Genomic DNA, 22,657 nt, shown 5'->3' with positions numbered 1-22,657 from the left:
GCAACTTTTCTCCAACCTGCCTCTTAATTTTTGCCCATTTTTACTTTTTACATCGGCTGGTATTCTGGACAAAGAACAAACCTGGAGTGTCTGAGTGGCAATGATTTGGGTGTTTCTGTTTTCAGGATGTACCCTTCGAAATACTATATGGCTTACTGACATTTTTTAAAGAATTAGTTCCTGAAGATCCAAATAGCATTTGTTCTAAGTGCTTTCTCTCTAAGGATTTATTAAAATGAATTCATTCAAATTCTCCTGTAGCCTTGATTTGTTCAGGTGATTTTTCTCTTTACAGCTATTGCAAGGACTTTCTGTGGGTTTTAGAAAAGATTTTATTGAATTCATTGAATTGTTTGAGTGCAGCACAGTTATAAATTAAATCCTTCCTCCCAAGGATCAGCACTCTTCTGCCCAGTATAACTTTCCCAGCCACAACAGACATTTGTTGAGCACGGGTATGTTCCAGGTGCATGTTAGACCCTGCTGACTGGATAAAATCTAGGCTGCCTTGGAGGAAGTCAGCCAAGTATGGAAGATAACATTGTGGAACAGTAAAAAGATGGTTATCTTCTAGCATATCCCTACAGGGCCAGTTGACGCGTGGGGCCTCCCCAGTTAAAGGGCCTTTAGTGGCGTATTGCACTCCCATAGACATTATTGCAGGTAAGCCTGCCCTGCAATTCTATAAGAGGGCTGCTTTCCTGATTGTACAGACTAGGCACAAATTTTAAATGGGAAAGCCAGGATTTATGCCAAATAATACTTTACCAAGTGATATTTTGTTTTCTTTCGTTGTTATTCCATAATAACACAAAGGAAAGGACTCGCCAAATAGAATCCTAAGGTAATAAGTCTCTTCTGAGTGTTTTTCCCATACAATTAAAGTGGAAAATCACTTTAAATATCTATATACATACCTATCATTAGGAGAATCACTTGTATTAGCTAAATTTTTATACTCAACTTTAGTAAGTCTATGTAGAACCTATCATTGTAATACTTATTCATTTGATTTTTTTTTTTTTCTTTTTTAGTGGAATTGGATCACAGAATTGATTTTGAACTCAGAGAAGGACTTGTGGAGAGCCGCTATTGGTCAGCTGTCACGTCACATACTGCCTATTGGTCCTCCTTGGATGTTGCCCTCTTTCTTTTAACCTTCATGTACAAACACGAGCACGATCATAATGCAAAACCCCATTTAGATCCAATTTGAACTCTTGAAGGACATTAATGACCCAATACTAATTTTTTTTTTTTTTCTGTTAAAATATATGTGTCAAGATACAGATTTCAGGTTTAAGTATATTTCAGTTTTGTTTAGGGCAAGAAATATTTGAATTTAAAGCACTTTATTTAAAAAACAAAACAAAACACTTTTTTTTTTTCAGTCCAAAAGAAGTTATTTACAGTTTTCATCATTTTAATTATGAGTCTTGACAGAAACCCCCTGCAGAGAATCAAGCAAGACTTGGAAGTAAAGTCCGTTCAAGTGAACTGCAAGGTTATAAATCACAATCTAATTTCCCCCAAATATAAAGGCATATTAATAGGTTGAATCTAATGTATTAACCAAAATATGTTATCTAAAATGGTCAATATCTAGTGTATGCTACACAAGGTAATATCATTGTTTTTAGATTCCTATGAAAGCTTCCATTTCCACAATTCTTTTGAAGGAAGACCATAACAGATTTAAGTGATTTGAATTTAACTTGTTTAGCAAAACTAATGCTAAAAAAGAAACAATATTTGAACTGCTGTATTTATAATTTATTACCTCTGACTAATTGCTTTTATTTCAGTGTATAAAACATTATTTTTTTAAAGTTTTCTTTGAACAATTTAAGAACCACATTTATTTTCTTTAGTGTTAAGACCCTTTTTTTTCAGAACTTCATCTTTGTACTCCTCAGATGAATATATAGACACTGTGGCATACTTTGAGTATTTTTTTTTATTAAAACTTGTAGTTCACACAAATAACACTAGTTGAATTATTTTGAAAAAATAGAAATTTTTATTATGTCACAGGTGCCCTCAGAGAAAGCTAAAGTTTTCTAAACACATAGAGTACTCTATAATGAGTACATTTCATTAACTTTATTGGAAAGTTTAGTAAAATTCTTTGCAATCGAGAATATAACAACTATTTTAAATATATAAACATCTCTGTGCCAAACAACTTATGCCACTAACATATTATTTTCAAAGCGTTTAAGAAAACATGATGGAGACATACGGCACAATAGATCAAAATTCCAAGGCATTAGAAGAGTTTTCCTCAGCTGTAATTATTTCCACAGTGCTTTTCATCTGAGGAGCTCAAAGTGCTATAAGATTTAATAATCTCTGTAGTATCTTCATGAGGGTAAGTAGGTGAGTGTTATTCTCATCTTACATGTTAATTCACTAAGGCACCAGAACATTTAAAGTGCCTTGAATTAGGTTACAGAGCAAATCAGAAGAGCTCAGATTGAAGCCAGACCACATTCTTTTATATCAGTGACTAATAATTTATTTGTTACCTCTTAGTAGTTTGCAAACAATAATAACAGGTTGCAATTTATAATTTGGAGGAATGACTGTGAAGCCAATATTCTGCTCTTTGTCTTACACATTCTTGGGTTCTCACACACAAAGGAAAAGCTACCTGGAAGGGATCAGTAGCCATCTCTGCCCCAACCAATCCTCACTTCTGAGTGGCTGGCTTCCACTAGGTTCCACTTAAGGTGCTGTCTTTGTTTACCACACGAGGATTTTTCTTAGCTCCCCAGTAATCGTCAGACTGGGTGCACAGGCAGTCAGTTGCACATCTCACCTGCTCCTTTCTTTATGAGATCGTGGGATCTGTGGCTTACTTGTAGTTTGTACTCAGCACCATCAATCCTCTTGTCTGGTTTGGCCTTTCACTGAATTAGCATAACATAAAACACTTCTGTTTAGCGTTTAAAAAGGTTCCAAGGCTCCATGACCAAATGTGTGACCAAGAAACCCTTGCTATAAAAGGCTTTTGATGAGATCTTAGCAAAACTGAAGTAATCTCTTGAATTTAGAGATTCCCGTGAACTCAGGTCATTTTCATACCCTGTTTATTTTGTAGGTCTGATTTAGTTCTCAGGAAAACTAAACTGGTACCTTACATGACTATTACTAAATGTACTTATGCATACGTTGCTGTGGGTAATATGACACTCAAATACCTAAGAGCTTTAAGGAATTCACTCTTGACCAACAGAATGTGAAGAGAACATTGTCACCTTTTAATTTGATATTGAGTAAAAAATTCTATTCCCATAGCTATAAGAATGTACCTGCTTCCCTTTTTTCATTTTGAAAAAACAAAATCAGTTTAACCACATGCAATTTGAATTCTTGACAAAAACAACATTCAAAACCCCCCTTTTCACAGTGAGATATTCTGGATTACTGGACAGCTGTTTTGTTTTCAGTTCATTACTTCATCAATAGAGGTGGCAGTTTTGATTTTATGATAAATACCCTTGTTTCCATGTCTCTGCATGTTATCATGGAATGTACTTGTATATACTCAAGTAATATACAGAGTATGTGTAATTCTGGCTTGATTTAGAAGCTAAATCAGTTACTGAGTAACATTTTGCAACTTTATTCCAGCAAGTACTAAATTGGCCAAAAAGTTGTTTTTGATACCATTAAAATTTTATTCTCTATTTTGTGTACATGCTATCATGATTTTTCTGAGTACTGGTCAGGTTATTCAATTTTAATCCAGTTAGGTTCCCAAATTATTTAAACTTAAAATGAGAACATATTGGGTTACAACTTGCTTTATTTTTACCTTAGAATGAGCCTTTGCTGAAGCCTTTTGTTAGTTTATAACTTTATTTTCAATAGTAATTATACTTACGTTACAATCCACTGTTACTGTGTTTCAGAACGTAATTACAAAATGTACTCAGTTTTCCGGTAACTACTTTATATGTGGATCAAGCCTTAGGAATCTTAGGTTTTATTTCCTTTTATTAAACAGCATCTGTCGGCCTTTGGAAATTCTCACAGTGAGCATGTACTGCAAGATGCCCTCAGACGTGCTGTGTAAACATTCATCCCCATTCTGTTCCTCTCTGTGTTTCTGTTGTGGACTGAAGCATCCTGGTCTACAAGGCATTTATTTAACACACTACATCCCAGCTCTCTGTTCCCCCAAAAGAGTAGACAGAGGAAAAGGAAAAGCAGTGCAGTGTTCCAGCCAGTTCTGCCAGACCAAGCCTCTAGATTCCATCATGAGGCCTGTAGTAGACAGAAGATAATTGAGTTGCTTTCTAGTTAGGCTGGTTAATATTTCTGTGATGTTAAATAAGGATTAGGGCAGAGCTAAAACGAGGATGTGGCAGTCATAACACTGGAGCCAGAACTAAAATTTGACTAAACTCTATGAGTGTCGGGTAGTTGCCTTCTTGTCCTTATGCTTAAATTGTCTCCTTGCCCTGCTGTCATCCCTGGGCCTCAGGCTTTGCCAGGAATCGGATGGTATTCTGGCTGAATTGAGACACATTTATTAAATGTTTTGGTAGGTATGAGCAGTACATACAGTTTCCTAATGTTGTATAATACTTTACCTACATGAAAAAGTGTTGCTGTACCTACAGAGAGCACATTTGGCAGGAAGCATCCCCACTGAACTCTTTAACTGTTACCCCTAGGATGAGTCTAGGGAACTCCCACACTGTCTCTCTAATTCCTCCTTTTGCGTTAGTCAAGGGAAGAAGGAAGTTGCCAAGGAAATATGTATAGTTTCAAGCTTAGAGCAGACACAGAATGGCAGGATGTAGAATTTCATCTCAAAGGTCTTGTTTAGTAAACATGAGTGCTGTGATGGAAATAGCCTGGCCTGTGTATGTCCTCTTTTATGCTTAGTGGGTGTTTGTGATAATTTTCAAAAAATCTTAAAATGTAAGTGTGTGTACAAAATTAGAGGTCATCTAGTCCAACCCTGTTTTAGTTTCATGCGAGCATTTAAATTGCATAAAGGTCATGAAAAGTCAAGTGCAGGGGCAGTGTGTCAGGTTCAGCCCAAAGATTCAGTGAAGGACTAAAGACAGCAGGGAAGGAGGGAATCGATAGAGCTCTAAGGAAAAAGATCATTAAAAATAGAATTCTAGAGCTGGAAGGGGTGTAGATACCATTTTCCAAAGCATGGTCTGTGGGTGTTAACCGATCTCTCAGAAAATAAGTTTGGGAAATGCCAGATTTAAGATTCATTTATTGGAGGGCTTTGGGAGCCTTCAATACACTAAATGCGAGGTGAGTCTGTGGTGCTGTGAGGGATGGAGGAAGGGGAGTTTTTCCAAACTTATTTAACCAGACTTTCTAAAAAATTAGAATATACTTAGAGAAACGCTGGTCACACTTAATTCCTTCATGTTACAGAGTTTCATCCCTTCATGTGATTACTGCACTTGACAAGTGACTGCTACCACCCTTTAAGATCACATGACCAGCCAAAAAAAGACAGAATTTGAACCTAGTCAGAATTCCCAATTATGTCTTACACCTTACTGCCTGTTTCCTTCCCCTGGTAGATAGGGAACAGCCTGTTTGTTTTCTGTGCCTCCTCCCTCCCCTTCCCCTAGCCCTCTTTGTAAGCTGATGCTTTAGGTACTACAAAGCCTTAGCACATATATCGAGGCTCCAGTTCCCCAGCAGGTCTCCTTCGTTTCCAGACCCTCCTGAAAGAGTGTCCTACCTGGTCTGGACAGATGTCTTTTCCTGTGTCAGGTTCAAAATACCCAGGAAAGAGAAGAGTAAAAGAAGGAAAAAACAAAATAAATAAGAAACACTTGGTTAGCTTTTTACTCTGGTGACAAGTGCAAACTTGTTAGGGAAATAAGTTGCGTAGTATAAAATGTTTAATATTTCTTTTATTTCAAGTGTTTATGCATAGCCTTTGATCAATTTATGACAAGCTGGTTCCTTTTAAAACTGCTCCAACCGTGGGTTAACTAATAGAAATTTTTAATTTTAAGTACTATACATTTTGGAGAAGAGGAGAAAAGGTTTTGCTGCTGCTGCTCTGTGTGTGTGTGCGCATGCGTGCGTGTGTGTGTGTGTGTGTGTGTGTGTTCTCCAAAAATAGTGTCGGCAAATAATTAGCGTGAACTTTTCCTCTGCCTTTGTGTTTGAAGAAGGGTGGGTGTATACTTAGTATTGTCTATTACCTTATGGTTTTTCATTTGTACTAACAGGGTGCAACTTGCTTCCTCCCCACCCTGCAGTTGTCAGGATATGTTAGGAAGCTGTTCTGTAGGAAGACGACATCTGGTCTTCTGTTGGAGTAAGATGAAAAACAAGTATTTTAATACTTTCTCCTGGAAGCATCAGATATCTCTGAGCATCATTCACATCTTCCCTTGATTGCACCCCAGCCACCTTCGCCTCCACTTGGTCTCTGAAAGTAGTTGATTCCCTGTGCGCTGTGCTTTAGAAAGGTGTGACCATTTTCTGGTTCTAAGGCTGTCATGTCATAATAAATCAAACTGCCAGTAAGAGTCTGAGGAGTTTTTTGCCTTTTGCTCTTAGGTACATGTCTCAGAAGCAGCTAGCACTATGACTGTCCTGAGACCCTCAAGGTTTTCTTTTCTCAGCTTCTATGACCTTGTAGGTTCACTCCCTAACAGCAGTATTATATGCTGTCAGTGATGGCGGTAACACCTAAGAAAGTGGCCTTTTTCCACCTCTGTTACCTTTCATTTTCAACAGTCAAGGCAAGTTAATTTTCTCAGAATCTTCAGTTTTACTGAAGGATTATCTTTGCAGTGATCAGTTGGGATGGGAGGAAAAAAAGTTCATTTTAGAATTGTCTAGTTTTTATATTTCTCTATTGGAACTAAGTACATGCACATTGAATAATTCTAAGGCAATGAGAAGTAAATGTTTTCTGGATTACACTGTTTCTCTAGTTAAACTGATTTCATTTATTATATCATTCACCAAAATAAGTAATTGTGCCCTATAGTAAACAGTTTCAAAGAATAGGCTGTTCTAAGCCTTCTTAGGAATGTAATCCTCCCAAAAAGTTCATGAAGAATCAAAGCAGGGGGTCGGTGAAGGGTCTTAGGATGGCTGGGCGAAAACTTGCTCTGAAAGCCATCGACTGGGTCACCTTTGGGGAGATAATAACCCGCAACCAGAAGGCCATCGCTAACTCCCTGAAAACCTGGAACGAGACCCTCACCTCCAGGTTGGCCGCGCTGCCTGAGAAGGCACCTGCCATTGACTGGGCTTACTACAAGGCCAACGTGGCGAAGGCCGGCCTGGTGGACGACTTTGAGAAGAAGTTTAATGCCCTGAAGGTTCCTGTGCCTGAGGATAAATACAGTGCCCAGATGGATGCTGAAGAAAAAGAAGATGTGAAAAGCTGTGCTGAGTTTCTGTCTCTCCAAAGCCAGGATTGAGCAGTATGAGGAGGAGCTGGAGAAGATCAAGAACATAATTCCATTTGAGCAGATGACTATTGAGGATTTGAATGAAGTCTTCCCGAAAACCAAATTAGACAAAAAGAAGTATCCCTACTGGCCTCACCAGCCGATTGAGAATTTATAAACTTGCATCTGGGAGAAGGCTCTGGCCTCTGTAGTGTGCTCTCTGGACATTAAAAATAATTCCGTGGTGAAAAAAAAAAAAATGAAAGCATAAAATCTACCTATTTGTGAGCTGTGGTCACCACACCACAGCTTAATTAGGAAGGTTGGTGGTCATGGGGGCACATTGGCTCCCTTGAGAACATCAGAGGATAAAGTACATGTATAGGAAAAGATAGGCACGTTCTGGTCGTATAGGGTGTGATCCATTCACAGCTTCTCAGTCCAGTGTTGAAAAGCTGACCGTAGTTCTCAGGCTAATCTGAATATGGGATAACTAAAAAAATCAAGCCCAAGAACCTTGCAGATTGAGGCTTCTACATTGTCATTTAACTTCCCTTTCCCCTGCCCTTTCGTTGGTTGCCACACTGACTGAAAAGTGGGATTTTAATGTATGTTTTAAGAATCCAAGAATTTCACGTGCTGGACAAGTCATTCCCTGAATGGTATGACTGGGAATGAATGGCCACGATATAGGGACTACATGTAGAATTGAGGTGGGACAGTGTGTGGATGGGAGAAGGAAATGGCAAACATGGGGAAGGAAGGAGACTTGTTGCATGATGGTGACAGTCTGACAGCTTAAGACATTTCCAAAAAGCCCAGAAGCTGTTTCTGAGAAAGGAATAGAGTGACACAGGTCTGGTCAGAGTACTCCTTCCCCTGAAGCCCTTGGACAGCAGCATTTATCACTGGAGGTTCCCCACAACCTAGTCCAACTTGACTCCTGCCTGACCTGCCACTGCCTGTGTTCGGCAGTCAGATTTCTGTCACAGCAAACAAACTGCATGCTATTCACCTAAGAATGCACACATTTTAGTTACGGTAGTGGTTGCCCATTGCTTTTGTCTGCCCAACAAAATATTCCTCCTTTATTTGCTGGCCCTGAAATGCAGATAATCTTCTATAGCTATTAAATATAATCCAGTGGCACACGGTGTCGTGTGCGCATGGAGCCATCTGTGGCCAAACTCCATCCTTCCTCCTGCAACATGGGTTATGGCCATCTGCTGTGGGAGAGAAGGCAGTTTACATACGTGTACAGGGTGAGTGTTCCGGAGAACTGGAGCAAACACCAACCCTGGGTTTCCCAGTTACATTCTCCTTTTATTAGCTTAAGCTGTTTTGAGATGGGTTTCTGTGTCTCAGATCCAGAAGAGTTGTTCAAATTAGTAATCATTTGACCAAAAATAACCTCATATCCCTGATGGAAGTTCTGTCTTTAAGGACAGTGTCTTTTGAAGCCTTTCTTTAATCCTCTGGTTGAAATAACTGCTTGTGAGCCATCTATCATGGTCCGTTAAGGCTGCTATAGCAAAAAGCAGCAAAGTGGGTAGCACGTAAACATTTCTCAGTTCTGGAGGCTGGGAAGTCTAAAATCATGGCACCCACAGATTCAGCGTTTGGTGAGGGCCCTCTACGTCACTACCAGCTGTCTTCTTACTGCAACCTCACATGGCAGAAGGCACAAGGGGTCTCTTTGGGTCCCTTTTATAAGGACGCTAATCCCATTCATGAGGGCTTTGCCTTTATGATGTATCACGTCCCAAAGGCTTCACCTTCAAATGATCACATTGGGGATTAGTTCTCAACATCTGAATCTGGGGAGATCTGTTCACAGCTCCACTGTTAACAATGTTGACCTCAACAGTTGCACTGGATTCATTTTGCCTTAGTTTGGGGCTTGATTACAGGTCTCATTTCAACTCATCTGCAAGTTCTTTTAAAGGTAAGGAGCGTACCTTAATCATCGTTGGACCATCCACAGGGCATCACATCGTAGGTGCTTAAATTTATTGGATTATGTATATCTGGACTAGTACTTGATTCTATGTGCTAGAAATAGTCACGAATTTAAAAATATTAAAATTCTTTCATGGAGTTTATATTTTAGTAGGAAAATAATGTGTCCAGAATTCATGGAAATTGCTGAATTGGAAGAAGCCTTGAGAAAAGGCAAAGACTGCCTGGAACCAGACAAAAAGGACCTTGATTTCTTTCACAAACAAAGCAAAATTAAAATAGTTCTTAGGATGTAGCGGAAGAGTATGAAGTATATGTCAGGATGAACTTGAAAATAGAACTTGGGTGTACTGTTTCAAAAGACGTTGTTGTATATCTGTCCAAAATGAAAATGCCTAACTAGATATTTAGAATTACAGGCACTCCCTAACTTGTGCCCCATAGTAACTCGGTTGCAGTTTCCTACAGAGATCAAGGTGTTTCCTTCTTGCTATATGCTGTTCCCTAAACATAACCAGGCATGTTCACATCTCTACCTTTGCATTTGCTATCCTCTCCTGGAATTTGCTCTATCCCCACCCTCCCCCACCCCCCCTTTTATTGCACTTTTACTTACTTTGAAGAAAGTAATCACTGCATTCACAATTGGGGGTGGGGGTGGGGGTAGAATCCCCAGTGCATTTCCAAGTCCTTCCAACTGCAGACTTTTCTCTCTATACCAGACAGTAATTTATGATGTTCCCTCTTTGCAACTGAAACAAATGGAAAGGAAGACACAAAGAAAAAGATGGGGTTCATGTGAAGTGATAGTTGGTTAATTAATTTGCCTTTGTGAGAGACACTACAACGTTTTGTTGCGTTTTGTTGATAAAGAAGGGAATGTATTCTGAGTTTCAAGTAGCCATTAACTTTGGGTCCACAACCTTTTTGAAGGCTAAAGAACACCAATTTGTACTTATATGTAAATGGACGCCAAGATCAGTCCTTGCACAAAACTATCCTCTGGCAGTTGACTGACCGCATGTATAAAAGATGATTTCTGTGGGAAAAGAATACCACAGCACATTGCAGGGACTAGTCTGGGAGTCAGCGCTTACACGGTAGTGGGAGTGGGACGTTCCCTAGGCAACGGGAACAATAGGCATCTTGTTTGGGGCCTGTCTGAGCCAGCTCCTCAGAGGAAGGCCAAGGTAAAGGACATTCGTTTCTGACACCTCAAGTCCTCGGAATTTTTCTGATGGAGATATATGGTCGTAAAGATTTGCTACTACTGCCTATTTCAAAAGTTTCTCTGCTCATTTTCCCCCCTCTCAGCTAAAAATATTTAAGGATACATCTATATACATAGGGGTGGAAGCTTACCAGTATGCCAAATTGATTGTCTTCAATCTTGTAGCTTTTTAAAAAATCATTGTTAACATTTACCAGTTTGCTGTCTTATCTGGCACTCTTCTAGATGCTTTAGATATGTATTTCATTTAATGTGGTAAATAATCTAGTTAGGCATTCGTTTTCAACAAGGTACACCAAGCAAGACAGGAGTTTAGGTGAACAAACCCTGGTCACACAGCTGCAAGGTGATGGTGGAGCAGCTGTGTGGGGGTGCTTCAGCCCACACTCTGCTACCTCCCCTAGCAGTGTGGGAAAGCATTCTAGGTGGGCCTCCACATAAATATCTCTAGGTAGAGTCCTGAGAATTCTAACTCAGTCAAAACTCTAGCTAATTCCCCTGCTGGTGGTCTTGGTGCTGGGGAAAACAGCCACAGTGCTTGCATAAATGAGCTATTTCAAGAGAAGAATAAACCAACATGATCACATCCTGCTTTAACTCCTTCAGGGCTATAGGCAGAATGGCTTGTGTCTTGACAAGTGAGTTACCCAATAAAGGTAATCTTATCTGTGTTCCTTTCAGTACAAAGAGCAGCAAAATATTCGTACCCAGAAGCAAAATAGTCCTGGGAATGGTCAATCCATATTTTTAGGTTTAAGAAGGCTGATAATATTCTGCATTGTAATCTGTCATAATCACCCTGGAAGCACATTATTAATAGTGTGAAGTCTTTCAGACAGTTCCCTAGAAGAATTAATATGTATGTATGAAGGCACTCAGGTTCTCAGCTGTACAGGGTCCCCAGAGAAATGAAAAATTGTCATCAAGAGAAACTAGAATTCCCCTTAGTTTAAATCATGTTTTACATTTCTCTGAGTGGCTTGTCAGATTCAGGCTTCATTCATCTGAGATTTGTTGAGTACTGCGGCCACAGGATGTAGTAATACTCAAGGCAAATTTTAAGACTCAAGAGCACAGTCATGTTTGTGAAAAGTATGCCTCATGTGATTTGGTTGAGACAAAATCTCATTAATATAAGAACCATGAAATTTGTGTCATATTTTTTGTCCAGACTTGAAAATGCCATGTGCTTAATTTACTGTAACAATTTTCTTCTACTACTCATTTTGCCTCAACTTTCATTAAGTTCTTATGTATAAATAGTTAATATTTATAGTTTAAGATGTTGCTGTTATCGTGGGAATAAAAGACAAGTGACATATGAGACTGTCACCATTCTCTGTTCAGAGAGGTCTGATTTAATGGTTTTGGCAACTTTTAATGCTCAAAAAGAGCAGTGAGATCATTGAATCAAATAGCTATCCCATCACTGCTCATCTTTATACTTTTATAGCTAGATTTTACAACCTGGTCTCTTCCCTGGTAATTAAATATTTTGTCATCCACATGCCTTTAGTTTCATTGCTTAAAACATGCCCCACATTTTTGGTTTTAGCCTTTGTCCCACTTTTTGGTATGTCACTGAACAGGCTGAGCACTCAGTAAACTATGCTATTCAGATTCTTGCATAGCATTCTAGTTTAGAACACAGTGGTCTTTTTGTTGCAGAGAAACCAGCTAAAGAATGTTCTCATTTATGTGGTAGCAAAACCCTCAGATGTTACCTATATCATACTGCTATACATTTTTTAAAATATTTTACCTAAACAGGCTCTTAATTACACATGGCATTGAGGAGAAAAGTGTTCACTAAAACAAAATTATGAAAACAATATTTGTTTTGGAAATGTAATCCAAAAATACACTCAGATGTATGTCAACACATGCATGTGTCCTAAGTAATTCAGTAACTAATGCAGCCTCTTTCTCTGCTTTCCCCATATTAACTGAACTAGGGTGATAGAAGGAAGTGCCCAGGTTGCTACAGATAGTCAACTGCTTGTCAAGTCTTGGCTGCCCTTTAGTGAGTGGCCATTTGTCAAGGGTGGAATAAAGATAGCTTTTAAATCCATTAGATATTTATGTAAAGATAATCCTCCAGCTGTGGTGCCAGTGTGTCCAGGTATGTAACTCAGTATTCACAATAGAACATTCTCAAGATCTTTGCCTTCCATAATCAACTCACAAACTGCCATTTCTGTCTGCACCCTGAGCAATGGCTTCCTGAGCACCAGTTCAGTAGTGAACTACAGTATGTCTAAAAATTATAGTCCTAAAACCCATGGGCAGACAAATACCAGTGATCCCAGTGTCACATTCAGAAAATCACTGGTCCAAGTACCATATTTAGCAAAGCCCCAGGCATGACCAAACTTTCTAGAAAATCAAAAAGGAATTCTGGGAAATAGGCCACAATCCTGGATGTCATTGTCATTCAAGCCAACTCTGGTTTCAAAATTCTTTTGAGATTATTACTCAGTGACCAAAATGCATTCAACAGTGCTTGGCCACAGTTCACAATGCACGAAATACACTGCAGAATTGTGTTTGCATATTGCTAGCTTGTTGCTAGAAGAAAATTTAATCCTTAGTAGAAAAGTTTGTTTGGTTTCTGAGTTTATATAAAAACTACTGATGAGGCATTTCCAAATAGATATAAAACTGGATTAGGACTTTCTATCAACTATAATCAGCCTAATCCCTTATCTTCTGTCTTCCCTGTTTTCAAAGATGCCATGAAGAATTAATAAGAAAGCATTTTATTTAAGAGGTTGTAATAAGCACAAGAAAGACATGACTCGAGATATTGCCAAGAAACGGTAAGCCTTTAACGACAAGCTTTATCAAGTGAGTAATAATATCTCTAGACAATCTATTAATGTGATGTGATCTCAGTAAAAATCTATTAACATGATGTGATGTCAATAAAAATGCAACAGGATGTTTTTTGAAGCCAGAAGAGCTTTCTCAAATTTATTTAGAAAAAAATAAGAATAACCAGGAAATTTCTTAGGAGAATGAAAAGTAAGGCTGATTATGCCTACTATGGAATAAAATATAGCATAAAAACATACCATATCAAAAAGTGATCGTGTATGAAAAGACAAAAGAGACCAATGGAATAAACTACAAAAAAACAGAAATGCATTAAATAGACAAACATAGTATATGATGAAGATGACATTTTAAATCATTCAAACTTGCTCTTAGCCAAAAGACCGAGAAGCAATACATTTTAAATCACTTAGTGAGAAGACTCAAAAGTACAAGATACCACTTTTCACCTGTAAGACTGACAAAGTCAGTTCAAAAAACTTGATAACATGCTCTGTTGGTCAAGGTAGTAGGAAACAGGAACTCTCAAATGTTTACTAGTAGAAAGATGAATAGTTACAACCCCTTTGCAGGGCAATTTGGCAACAGCTATCAAAACTGAAAATGCTTGTACCCTTTAACTCATCAATTCTGCTTTTACAAATTTATCCTTCAAATAGTCTCATACATGCAAAATGACCTACACATAAAGTAATTCATCGAAGACCTGGTGACAGCAAAAAGTTGTGAGCAATATAAATGGCCATTGATTGGGATTAATGAAATAAATGATGTTACCTCCATAGAGTGGAATGATTGATGTACAGTTTAAATATTAAAAAAATTAAAGATAAGGCAGTTCCTATATGTACAGGCATGAAACAGTCCTCAGGCTGTAAGGTTAAGTGAGAAACCAAAATGCAGAACAGTATGTATAGAATGCAGAGTGCAGAGTCTCATCTATAGAATGTATACTATTATAGGGGATGGGGCTAATATAAAATACCTCTAAAAGATAAACTAATCCTTGTGGTTTTCTCTGCAAATGAGAATTAGATAACTGAAGGACTGGAGTGGGGAGGGAAACTCACTTTTAGCTATACAGTCTTCTGTGCTTTTTGAATTTTTAATTGTATGCATGAGTGACCTATCCAAAAGTGCCTGTGTGTGTTTTTAAGAAACAACAAATACAACCCTGATTAATTTATATACCACAGTCTAAATACCATGGAATATAAATGTTCCTTTTTCTTTTGAGAGTATTGAGCAATATAAGACATTGGGAGATTGAAGAATGTAAGAAATAGGAAAGAAGTGTCTTACCCAGACATTCCGAGAAATAAAGGATCAGGACCTTTAAAAAGTAGGATGATTTAACTATCTGTCCCATCTTCTGAAAGAACTTCAGTAACACAATTATTGGCCCAGACATAGCTATAAGTCAGTCTAATAACCTAAATAACTTTTTTTAATATTAGAAAAGCTTTATTTCAACTTTTTTTCTGCTCATAAATGACTGAAAAAGCTGATATGCAAAGGCTAGCCCGCTGTTATCTAAAGGCAACATCGAGTATATGACTCAGACAAGAGGATCTGCTCCAAATCTCCCGCATGCTGGGATGCAGGTAGCAGGAGGGATGGGTTTGGGACTGAAGAATAAATAAACATTAGCTCTGTCTTAGCTCTGCCATTAGGGCTGGTGGCCCAGGACCCTGAAATGGTAGGTCTAACCAGCTGGCAGCTGGCAGCTGGGAACTCCCAAGCTGCCGAATGTTTGGGTGTGTTGGGGAAAATGTGGAGGCTTCAGGAGGGCCCATGTGCCGGCCAGGGAGGCCCTCTGCCAGCCCCATCCTACCCCCGCCCCAGGGTCGAGACAGCCTCTCACCCTCAGCAGTCCCTGCCAAGAAGACTTTTAAGTGGTACCTGTATGTACCGTCAGGTGCTAAGGCCTGGCACTGAGGCATGCAGTGAGGGGCAGCAGACAAGTGTTCCAAAGTGGTGGCAGGGGGTTTCTTGGCACCACTGCTCTGGACTGCCTGTATATTTACAAACTGTGGCCTTCTGTGAGGTGGGGTGGGGGTGTAGAACACCGTGCTGGTGGCATTGGTCCAGTAGTGTGGATGGTGTGGGGATAAGGGAGGGACAGAACCCAGCCGGCATCACTGGTAAGAACTATGAGGGTCAGATAGGAACCTGCCCCAAAGGTGGCTGTGGTGGCCCACTGAAACAGAACCCTGTTCTCAAAGGGGCCCCTGGGCTGGCCACTCAGGCATGGGCAGGCCAGGCTGAGGCTGGGGCCATAGTATGAAATGTGGAGGAAGTGACGTTAAAGATGACAGGGAGGTGTGGGAGTGGACAGGGCCCGTGAGTTCTCTGGGTGGGCAGCCAGTGCCCGGCCCCCAGGAGAAGCAGGGTCCTTGGGGGCGTGGTGGGGGCACACAGTCCGGGTTGGGCAAGCAGGTGTACTCAATCATGGGACAGGGTACACATATCAGTTTCAGTGATTCCTCCTCCTGGGGTGGCAGGTGGTACTGGATCATCTCATTCACAAAGCCCTCGCTGTCCCACACTTCAGGGGCTCTGTCCACTGTGTACCAGAACTTGAGGCACACAGAATGTTCGTTCCTCGGTTCCTCCAGCTCAGACCACAGCAGGATGTCTTCAGTCTGGTTTGCAAAGAGCAGGTGACACACAGTGTGGTCATTTTGGTCCTTCATGATGATGTGAATCACCTGCAGCATCGGGGTGATACCTGTTCCTCCTGTGATCATGCCAACATACTTGACTGTCTTGATGGCAGGGTTGGATTTCCTGTCTGGGCGAATGGCAAACTTTCATTTGCCCTGGTAGACCAGTAGCCCATTTGGACCCCAGAATTCAATGGTGTCTCCAGTCTTCATGTTTTCCAGGTACTGGGACATCTTTCTTCTGGTGGGAAACTTGGGATGGGTGTCTCTGAAGTAAACCTTGATGACCAGGTCCACAAAGCCCTCGTCGTCACTGGAGACGGGCGTGTAAGTCTGAATAACAAGGTTTCCATCAATTCAAGCTGAGAGGTAGACGTGCTGGCTAACAGGGAAGCCCGGATATGTTGGGGTTACGGCAGGGCAAAGGGGAACCACCGGGTGTCATGGTTGATGACCTGCTTGTCAATGAGCTGCAGTGGGTACTTGATGTCTGGGTTCTCGAGGGTGATGCTGGGGGTGGAGCACCAAACAGCTTCATGAACAGGTTGTAGAGAAACCAGACTGGGGAGAGGACCATGTGGCCCAGCGCTGTTGCAGCCACCACTAAGCGTAAATAACTTTAAAAATAATAAAGTTTATCCGTGAGTCCTAGCCTTTGACTGGTCCAAACAATATAGAAATGGTATTTAAATATGCTCAACAAGATTTAAATCAAGCACTTTCCACCAACATGGATACTCCATAATGAGTTTGCTGTTTTGTTTTGTTTTGTTTTGTTTTACCTTTGAATTGTTTGTTTCTTTTATGTGATGACTAATGTTAGGCAAGGAAGGAAATGTACCCCGATGACTAAGATATCTGTTTCTTTCCATGATGGAGAAGAAGCAACTTATGTAAGATCAAAATGGACTGTAGCCACCTCTGCCTTCTGAGGACAATGAAATAATTCCTACCAATGGAAGAGTATCTGCTCCCAACTTCACACAAAAGCCAAAAAGAAGTCTTTGCCAGTACTTCGCTTTGCAGGCTAGAGGTTCACACTCCCTTAGAGGAGCCATTGTTTTTGCAAAACACACTAGCGAGTTTGGGGCTATGCAAAGGCAGGGCTGAAAAAGAGCAAAAGAGTTCTGTTTGTAAAGAGAACGGAGCTAAGGAGTAGAGAACCCTAGAGCCCAGGTAAATTTAAGGTAGGAAGATGTGAAAAGGGTCTCCAAGGGAAAGGGAAACCAAGCAACCTTCTGTAAAGTTTGCCACACACACGGGTACCTGCCTGTGTGAATGATCATCTAAGAGGAACAAGGGGAAAAGGGCTGATATTCCTCACTCGGGACAGAACAACGGAAAACAGTAACACCATGTGCTCAGGCAAAATGGCTGATAAATCAAATTAAGTCTCCAAATCCATAGAGAGTGCTTGGAATTCCCCACCCTAAGAGTAAACTTCAGAGGTTTAAGCTAACCCAGTCTCCAATTCTTGGTCAGGATATCAGACTTTGTAGGACTTCTAATTGTCCTGAGGTTTTTTTTTTTTTAAACTTGCTTCCTCCAAAGAACATTTTATATACTCTTTCCAGAGAACTTTCTATGTATTTAATCATAAAAACCCATGTTTTTTTCCCTAGTACTTTTACAGTTTGTTTACATTTAAATCTGCTGGTTCATTTAAAATTAATATTGGTATACAAGGGGAAGTATTTTTTTTACATATTCAGTTAACTGTTCAAACATATTTATTGAATAATCAATCCTTCCCCTATTTAATTAAAATGGCACTTTATCATGCTAAAATTATCCATGTATAAGTCTATTTCTGGATTCTGGAATCTATTCCATTGACTTCATTCACAAAGCTCAGTGTTTGGATACGGTTTTATAATGTTATGCTGTCTTATAAGGCTGATTTTCCCTATTATTCTACTTTATTTTATTTTTCCCCTTGAAATTCATATTCATTCCCTGGTCTAATCATGAGGAAACATCAGACAAATTCAAATTGAGGGGTGTTCTACAAAATATCTAACTAATACTCTTCCAAAGTATCAAAGACATGAAAAACAAAGAAAGATTAAGAAATTGTCACTGAAAGAAACTGTAGACATGGTGACTGAACAAAGCGTGGGAGCCTGGACAGAAAAAAAAAACATATATGGAAAAACTAGGCACCCCTAATAAATTCAGTAGTTTAATTAATAGTGTTGTACAGGTATTAATTTCTTAGTTTTAATAAATATAGCATGGTAATGTAAAATGTTAACTTTACCGTTATTCTCCGTGTTTTTAAAAAATAAGGTTCTCAGTTATTACTTTGAGGAGTCTTTTTCCAATGAGAACTTTAAAATCAGGTTTTCTGCTTCTAAAAAAATTTCTGTTGGTGCTTTCAATGACACTGTTAAATTTCTAGGTTAATTGGGAGGTGGTAGACATCTTTATTGATATTGAAGCCTCCTATCTAAGAAAAAATGTGTTTTTCCATTCAAGTTTTGTTTTGTGCCTTTAGAGTTTCTTAAGTTTTTATTTGCATAGATTGTGAACATTATTTAATTTTATCCTGAAGTAGTTTGTCTTCTTTGTGACCATCATATTTGGTCCCTTTTACACATTATGTTTTCTCAGTGGTTGTCATTTGTATGTGTTAGGCTGACCCATTATAAAATTGTCATTTCTGTAAGTCAAAAGAGAGGTTAAACACTGGCAATTGTATAGTTTTCCTAATAGGAATACTAGTGATTTTTTAATATTTACTTTGTTCATAATTACCTTAGTGTTGCCATACTTTTTCAGGTGATTTCTTGAGTTTTTCAGGTGTGTAATTATACTATTTATAAATAATGGGTAATCTTAACTCTGTCTTTAAAATCCAATTTTCATAGCTCTTATCTATTTTTGTTGTCTAATTGGGGGCTGTTACCTCCAGAACAATGATGGTTGGTTATAATGGCGAAGATAGGCATCCTAGTATCTCTCTGTACAGCATTGACTTTCTGGTTATATCATATGCATATTTATACCTATTTTATTAAGCATTTTACTCAAAAATGGTTGAAATTTTCAAATTCTTATTCAGCACTTATAGAGATGATTATATGATTTTTCTCTTTTTAAACATTAATATGGTGAGGTATATAGACATCTTCTAAGATGGAATCATCTTTGAATTTCTTATATGAATCTTTGTAGATGTGCTGTTCTTTTTGTGAGATGTTGAATCTGCTTGCTAATTCACTCTTTGGAGTCTCTGCATTCATATTCATAAGTGGCTTTTGGTCTGTGGTATCAGTTATCGTCGTCGTCGGCAGCCGTCCGTCTCGAGAGACGATGGCGTAGCTTCCTGAGAGTCTATCTGCACCGCCGAGAATGGCTGTGCAGTCCGATTCGGGAGTGACAATCCCTGCCGCACTTGGTACAGGTGAAGGCAGATGGCCGTTGTTGCTGCTGTTGATGCTGCTTCCGCCTTGATCTTTTCTGGACCGCCTCCTCGTTGCGCGCAGCCTCTGCACGTGACGTACCTTGCCTGACCGCGAGCCTCCAGGCTAGGCGGTCGTCTGCTTGAACTTCCCAAGTGTTGAGATTGATGGAGCATTGTGTCATGTCCTTTTTGCAGATGTCTTTGAACCGCAGTTTTGGGCGCCCTGTCATCCTCTGGCCTTCTGCTAGCTCGCCGTAGAGGAGGTCTTTGGGGATACGGCCTGCATCCATTCTTTTGACATGGCCGAGCCACCTGAGGCGTCTTTCGCTAAGAACTGCATGCAAACTGCTCATATTGGCTCGCTTCAGCACCTCGGTGTTGGGGACCTTATCCTGCCAGGCGACATGCAGGACGCGTCGCAGGCACCTCATGTGGAAGCTGTTGAGTTTCCTTTCGTGCCTTGCGTAGGTGGTCCACGTCTCGCTGCCATAGAGGAGAGTGCTGAGTACGCAGGCTTGGTAGATGCGCAGTCTGGTTTTCTCAGTGAGGCTGGAATTGTTCCACGCTCGCCGGTTCAGTCTGGCCATAACTGTGGCTGCCCTGGCGATTCTCCGGTTGACCTCCAAGTCGACTGACAGAGAGCTCGAGATGGTGGACCCGAGGTAAGTGAAGTCATTGACAACCTCCAGGGTGTATCCGTCGATGGTGATGCATGGGGGAGTCCCCGTGCCTTGAGCCATAACATTCGTCTTTGTCAGGCTGATGGCTAGTCCGAACTCCTTGCATGCGTGGGAAAGGCAAGTGACTAGCTGCTGGAGTTCCTCTTCGGAGTGTGATGTCAAAGCTGCGTCGTCGGCGAAGAGCATCTCACGGATGAGCACCTCTTTGACTTTGGTCTTGGCTCGTAGACGGGCCGGTATCAGTTATAGACTGACTTCATCATGAGCCCCTGCAGGTTTTTCTTCTTTTCTACATACTTTTAGAACAATTTGTGTCATCTGTTACTTAAAAGTTGGTATAATTTACTAGTAAAATGATATGACAAGACATTATTTGTTTGTTTATTTTTGGTAGGGAGGTTGACAAAATTCCACAATTTTCTCATAGGAATTGCTGTGTTTTGATTGACTATCTCGTCTGATGATGACATTGGCAATTAATATTTTACTAGAAAGCCATCCATTTTGTGCATTTAAAACATTTTTATTTGCATAGGGCTGAGCAAAATCAGCTTTTAGAAGCCTTTTAATTTTCCCTATGTCTGTGGTTATTAATCCATGTCCACCCTATTTTTAGTATGTGTGCTTTCTCCATTAAAAATGGCTTAATTATTTATTTTGTTGGTTTTCTTTATTTTTTAAAAGGGGAAGAATTAAATTTTAGTGAGGAGAAAGGGAATGAAACTATTTTTTAAGGTAAATGTAATTATACATTTAACTGTCTTGTGGTTTTTTATTTTGGAATTGTTGGCAATTCATTTTTCTCAAGCAACGAACCTAATATGACAATTTAAATTAAAAAGATGCTGTTTTTGACTTTCTTTAAAATAGTCTTTCTCTATTTCTTTCTTTCTTTTTCTTTTGATTGGAGAGAGAGAGGAAGGGGGAGAGAGAGAGTTTTGTTGTTTCACTTATTTATGCATCATTGGTTGATTCTTGTATGTGCCCTGACTGGAGATCAAACCTACAACCTTGATGTATCAGGATGACACTCTAACCAACTGAGCTACCTGGCAGGGCCATTTCCTTATTTCTTAATAAATTATTATACAATGGGTCAAGCTATAATATGAAAATTAAGGAAAAATACATTTCTAGCTTCTCTCCCTGCCAAAAAGTTGCTTTATTTATTAATTTAATTCTTTAGTAACCTAGCAGGCATTCCTTGTTTGTGTGTGGTTTTGATATAATGATGAACCAGTTAGTTCTGTTTCTTCTAATTCAATTCAACCTAACAGCCTTTTACTTTGTGCTTGTGACTGTCCTAGGTGCTGGAGAGAGAAAACTCAATAAGCCAAGCTTCCCTCTCTCCACTGCTCCCAATCCCCACCTGAAGGAGCTCACAGCCTGTTCTCTTGGTACAGATTGCTCTACTAGCCTCAATCAGACTTTACAGAAGTATGTGCCACAAGACAGCACAAGGAGAAGGGGGGGATTGCTTAACCTAGATTATTTGCCATAACTAAAAACAAGGAACAAACGTTAAACTGGTTAATATGCATGCTCAGTAGTCAGAAAGATTCTCAGAGCAGTATTATTTGTAGAATCCCTCCTAAGCCTGAATGAAGCTCTTGTTTGGCTCTCTAAATTCTGCATGTATTGAATCTCCAGATTGCATTTCCCAAGGAGAAGCCCTGGCCCTGCATACTCTGCCAAGGAGAGCTGAAGACAGAGAGCCCTCCATTTCTCCACTTCTCTCAATTCTTGATGCCAGCAGATTCTGGGAGTGGTAGAACCAGTTTACATACAAACTAGCAAAAGACTTTAATTACATTCAGAGGTTTTTATTTCTCCAAAATGCAAAGTATCCTCAATTATTTTAATTCTTATATTCCACATAGAAGTTGGAAGAAATACACACAAATAAGATACATTTATCATTTATTACTTGAAATAGCTGATTCAAAATAATCAACATTCTCCTCAGGGATATTCTGGTGACATATATGGCCTTAGATTTATTATGAAGCTGCAAGGGAAGAACAGGGTTTGGGGCTTATTACTCATTGAACACATTGGAAACCAGAGTATACCTTTGGAATATTTCAGTAAATTTAGATCTTTTATTTCTTCCATAATGGGAATGATGAGTCATCTGAAGTCTCTGGTACAACTAGTTAGTTAGTTTACAAACACTTTGGGGGAAGAAGATATCTGCACCCCTAACAGCAAAGTAAGTATCCTTCTAGTCTGGTTGGAGGGCCCTGGCTGGTTTGGCTCAGTGGATTGAGCGTCGGCCTGCGAGCTAAGTGTCGCTGGTTCGATCTTCCAGTCAGGGCACATCAGAGAAGGAAAACTCTGACTCCAAAAAACCTCCGCTGCCTTGCGGCATACCTCTTCAGGGGAAAGGCTAAGGGAGTAAACCCCGACAGAAAATCCGGAGCCGGAGTCCCTAAGGCGGTTTGACGTTGTAGTCAACACCGGCAACTCCTGCG

The 22,657-nt window shown here is 39.8% G+C and overlaps 1 protein-coding gene and 2 pseudogenes across 4 annotated transcripts in view; 2 read left to right on the top strand and 1 right to left on the bottom strand.

Moving 5' to 3' along the window:
- DDHD1 (DDHD domain containing 1) overlaps positions 1–3,692 on the top strand; it is an 80,983-nt gene extending 77,291 nt beyond the window's left edge. For all 4 annotated transcript variants that reach the window (XM_090270897.1, XM_090270895.1, XM_090270896.1 and 1 more), the window contains one exon: positions 1,035–3,692. In XM_090270897.1, coding sequence (XP_090127023.1) covers positions 1,035–1,216 — 182 coding nt within the window. In that variant the 3' untranslated portion in view covers positions 1,217–3,692. The remainder of the gene's footprint in view (positions 1–1,034) is intronic.
- Positions 3,693–7,061: 3,369 nt separating this feature from the next.
- Positions 7,062–7,659, top strand: LOC150016774 (ATP synthase peripheral stalk subunit d, mitochondrial pseudogene; annotated as a pseudogene).
- A 7,991-nt stretch (positions 7,660–15,650) lies between these two features.
- Positions 15,651–16,677, bottom strand: LOC150016773 (NADH-cytochrome b5 reductase 3 pseudogene; annotated as a pseudogene).
- Between the last annotated feature and the right edge of the window lie 5,980 nt (positions 16,678–22,657).

This window comes from Furipterus horrens, unplaced genomic scaffold, assembly GCF_987537825.1.
Source record: "Furipterus horrens unplaced genomic scaffold, mFurHor1.1.pri manual_scaffold_3, whole genome shotgun sequence".
In the NCBI taxonomy this organism is placed as follows: domain Eukaryota; kingdom Metazoa; phylum Chordata; class Mammalia; order Chiroptera; family Furipteridae; genus Furipterus; species Furipterus horrens.
This window is presented reverse-complemented; position numbering and strand designations above follow the sequence as displayed.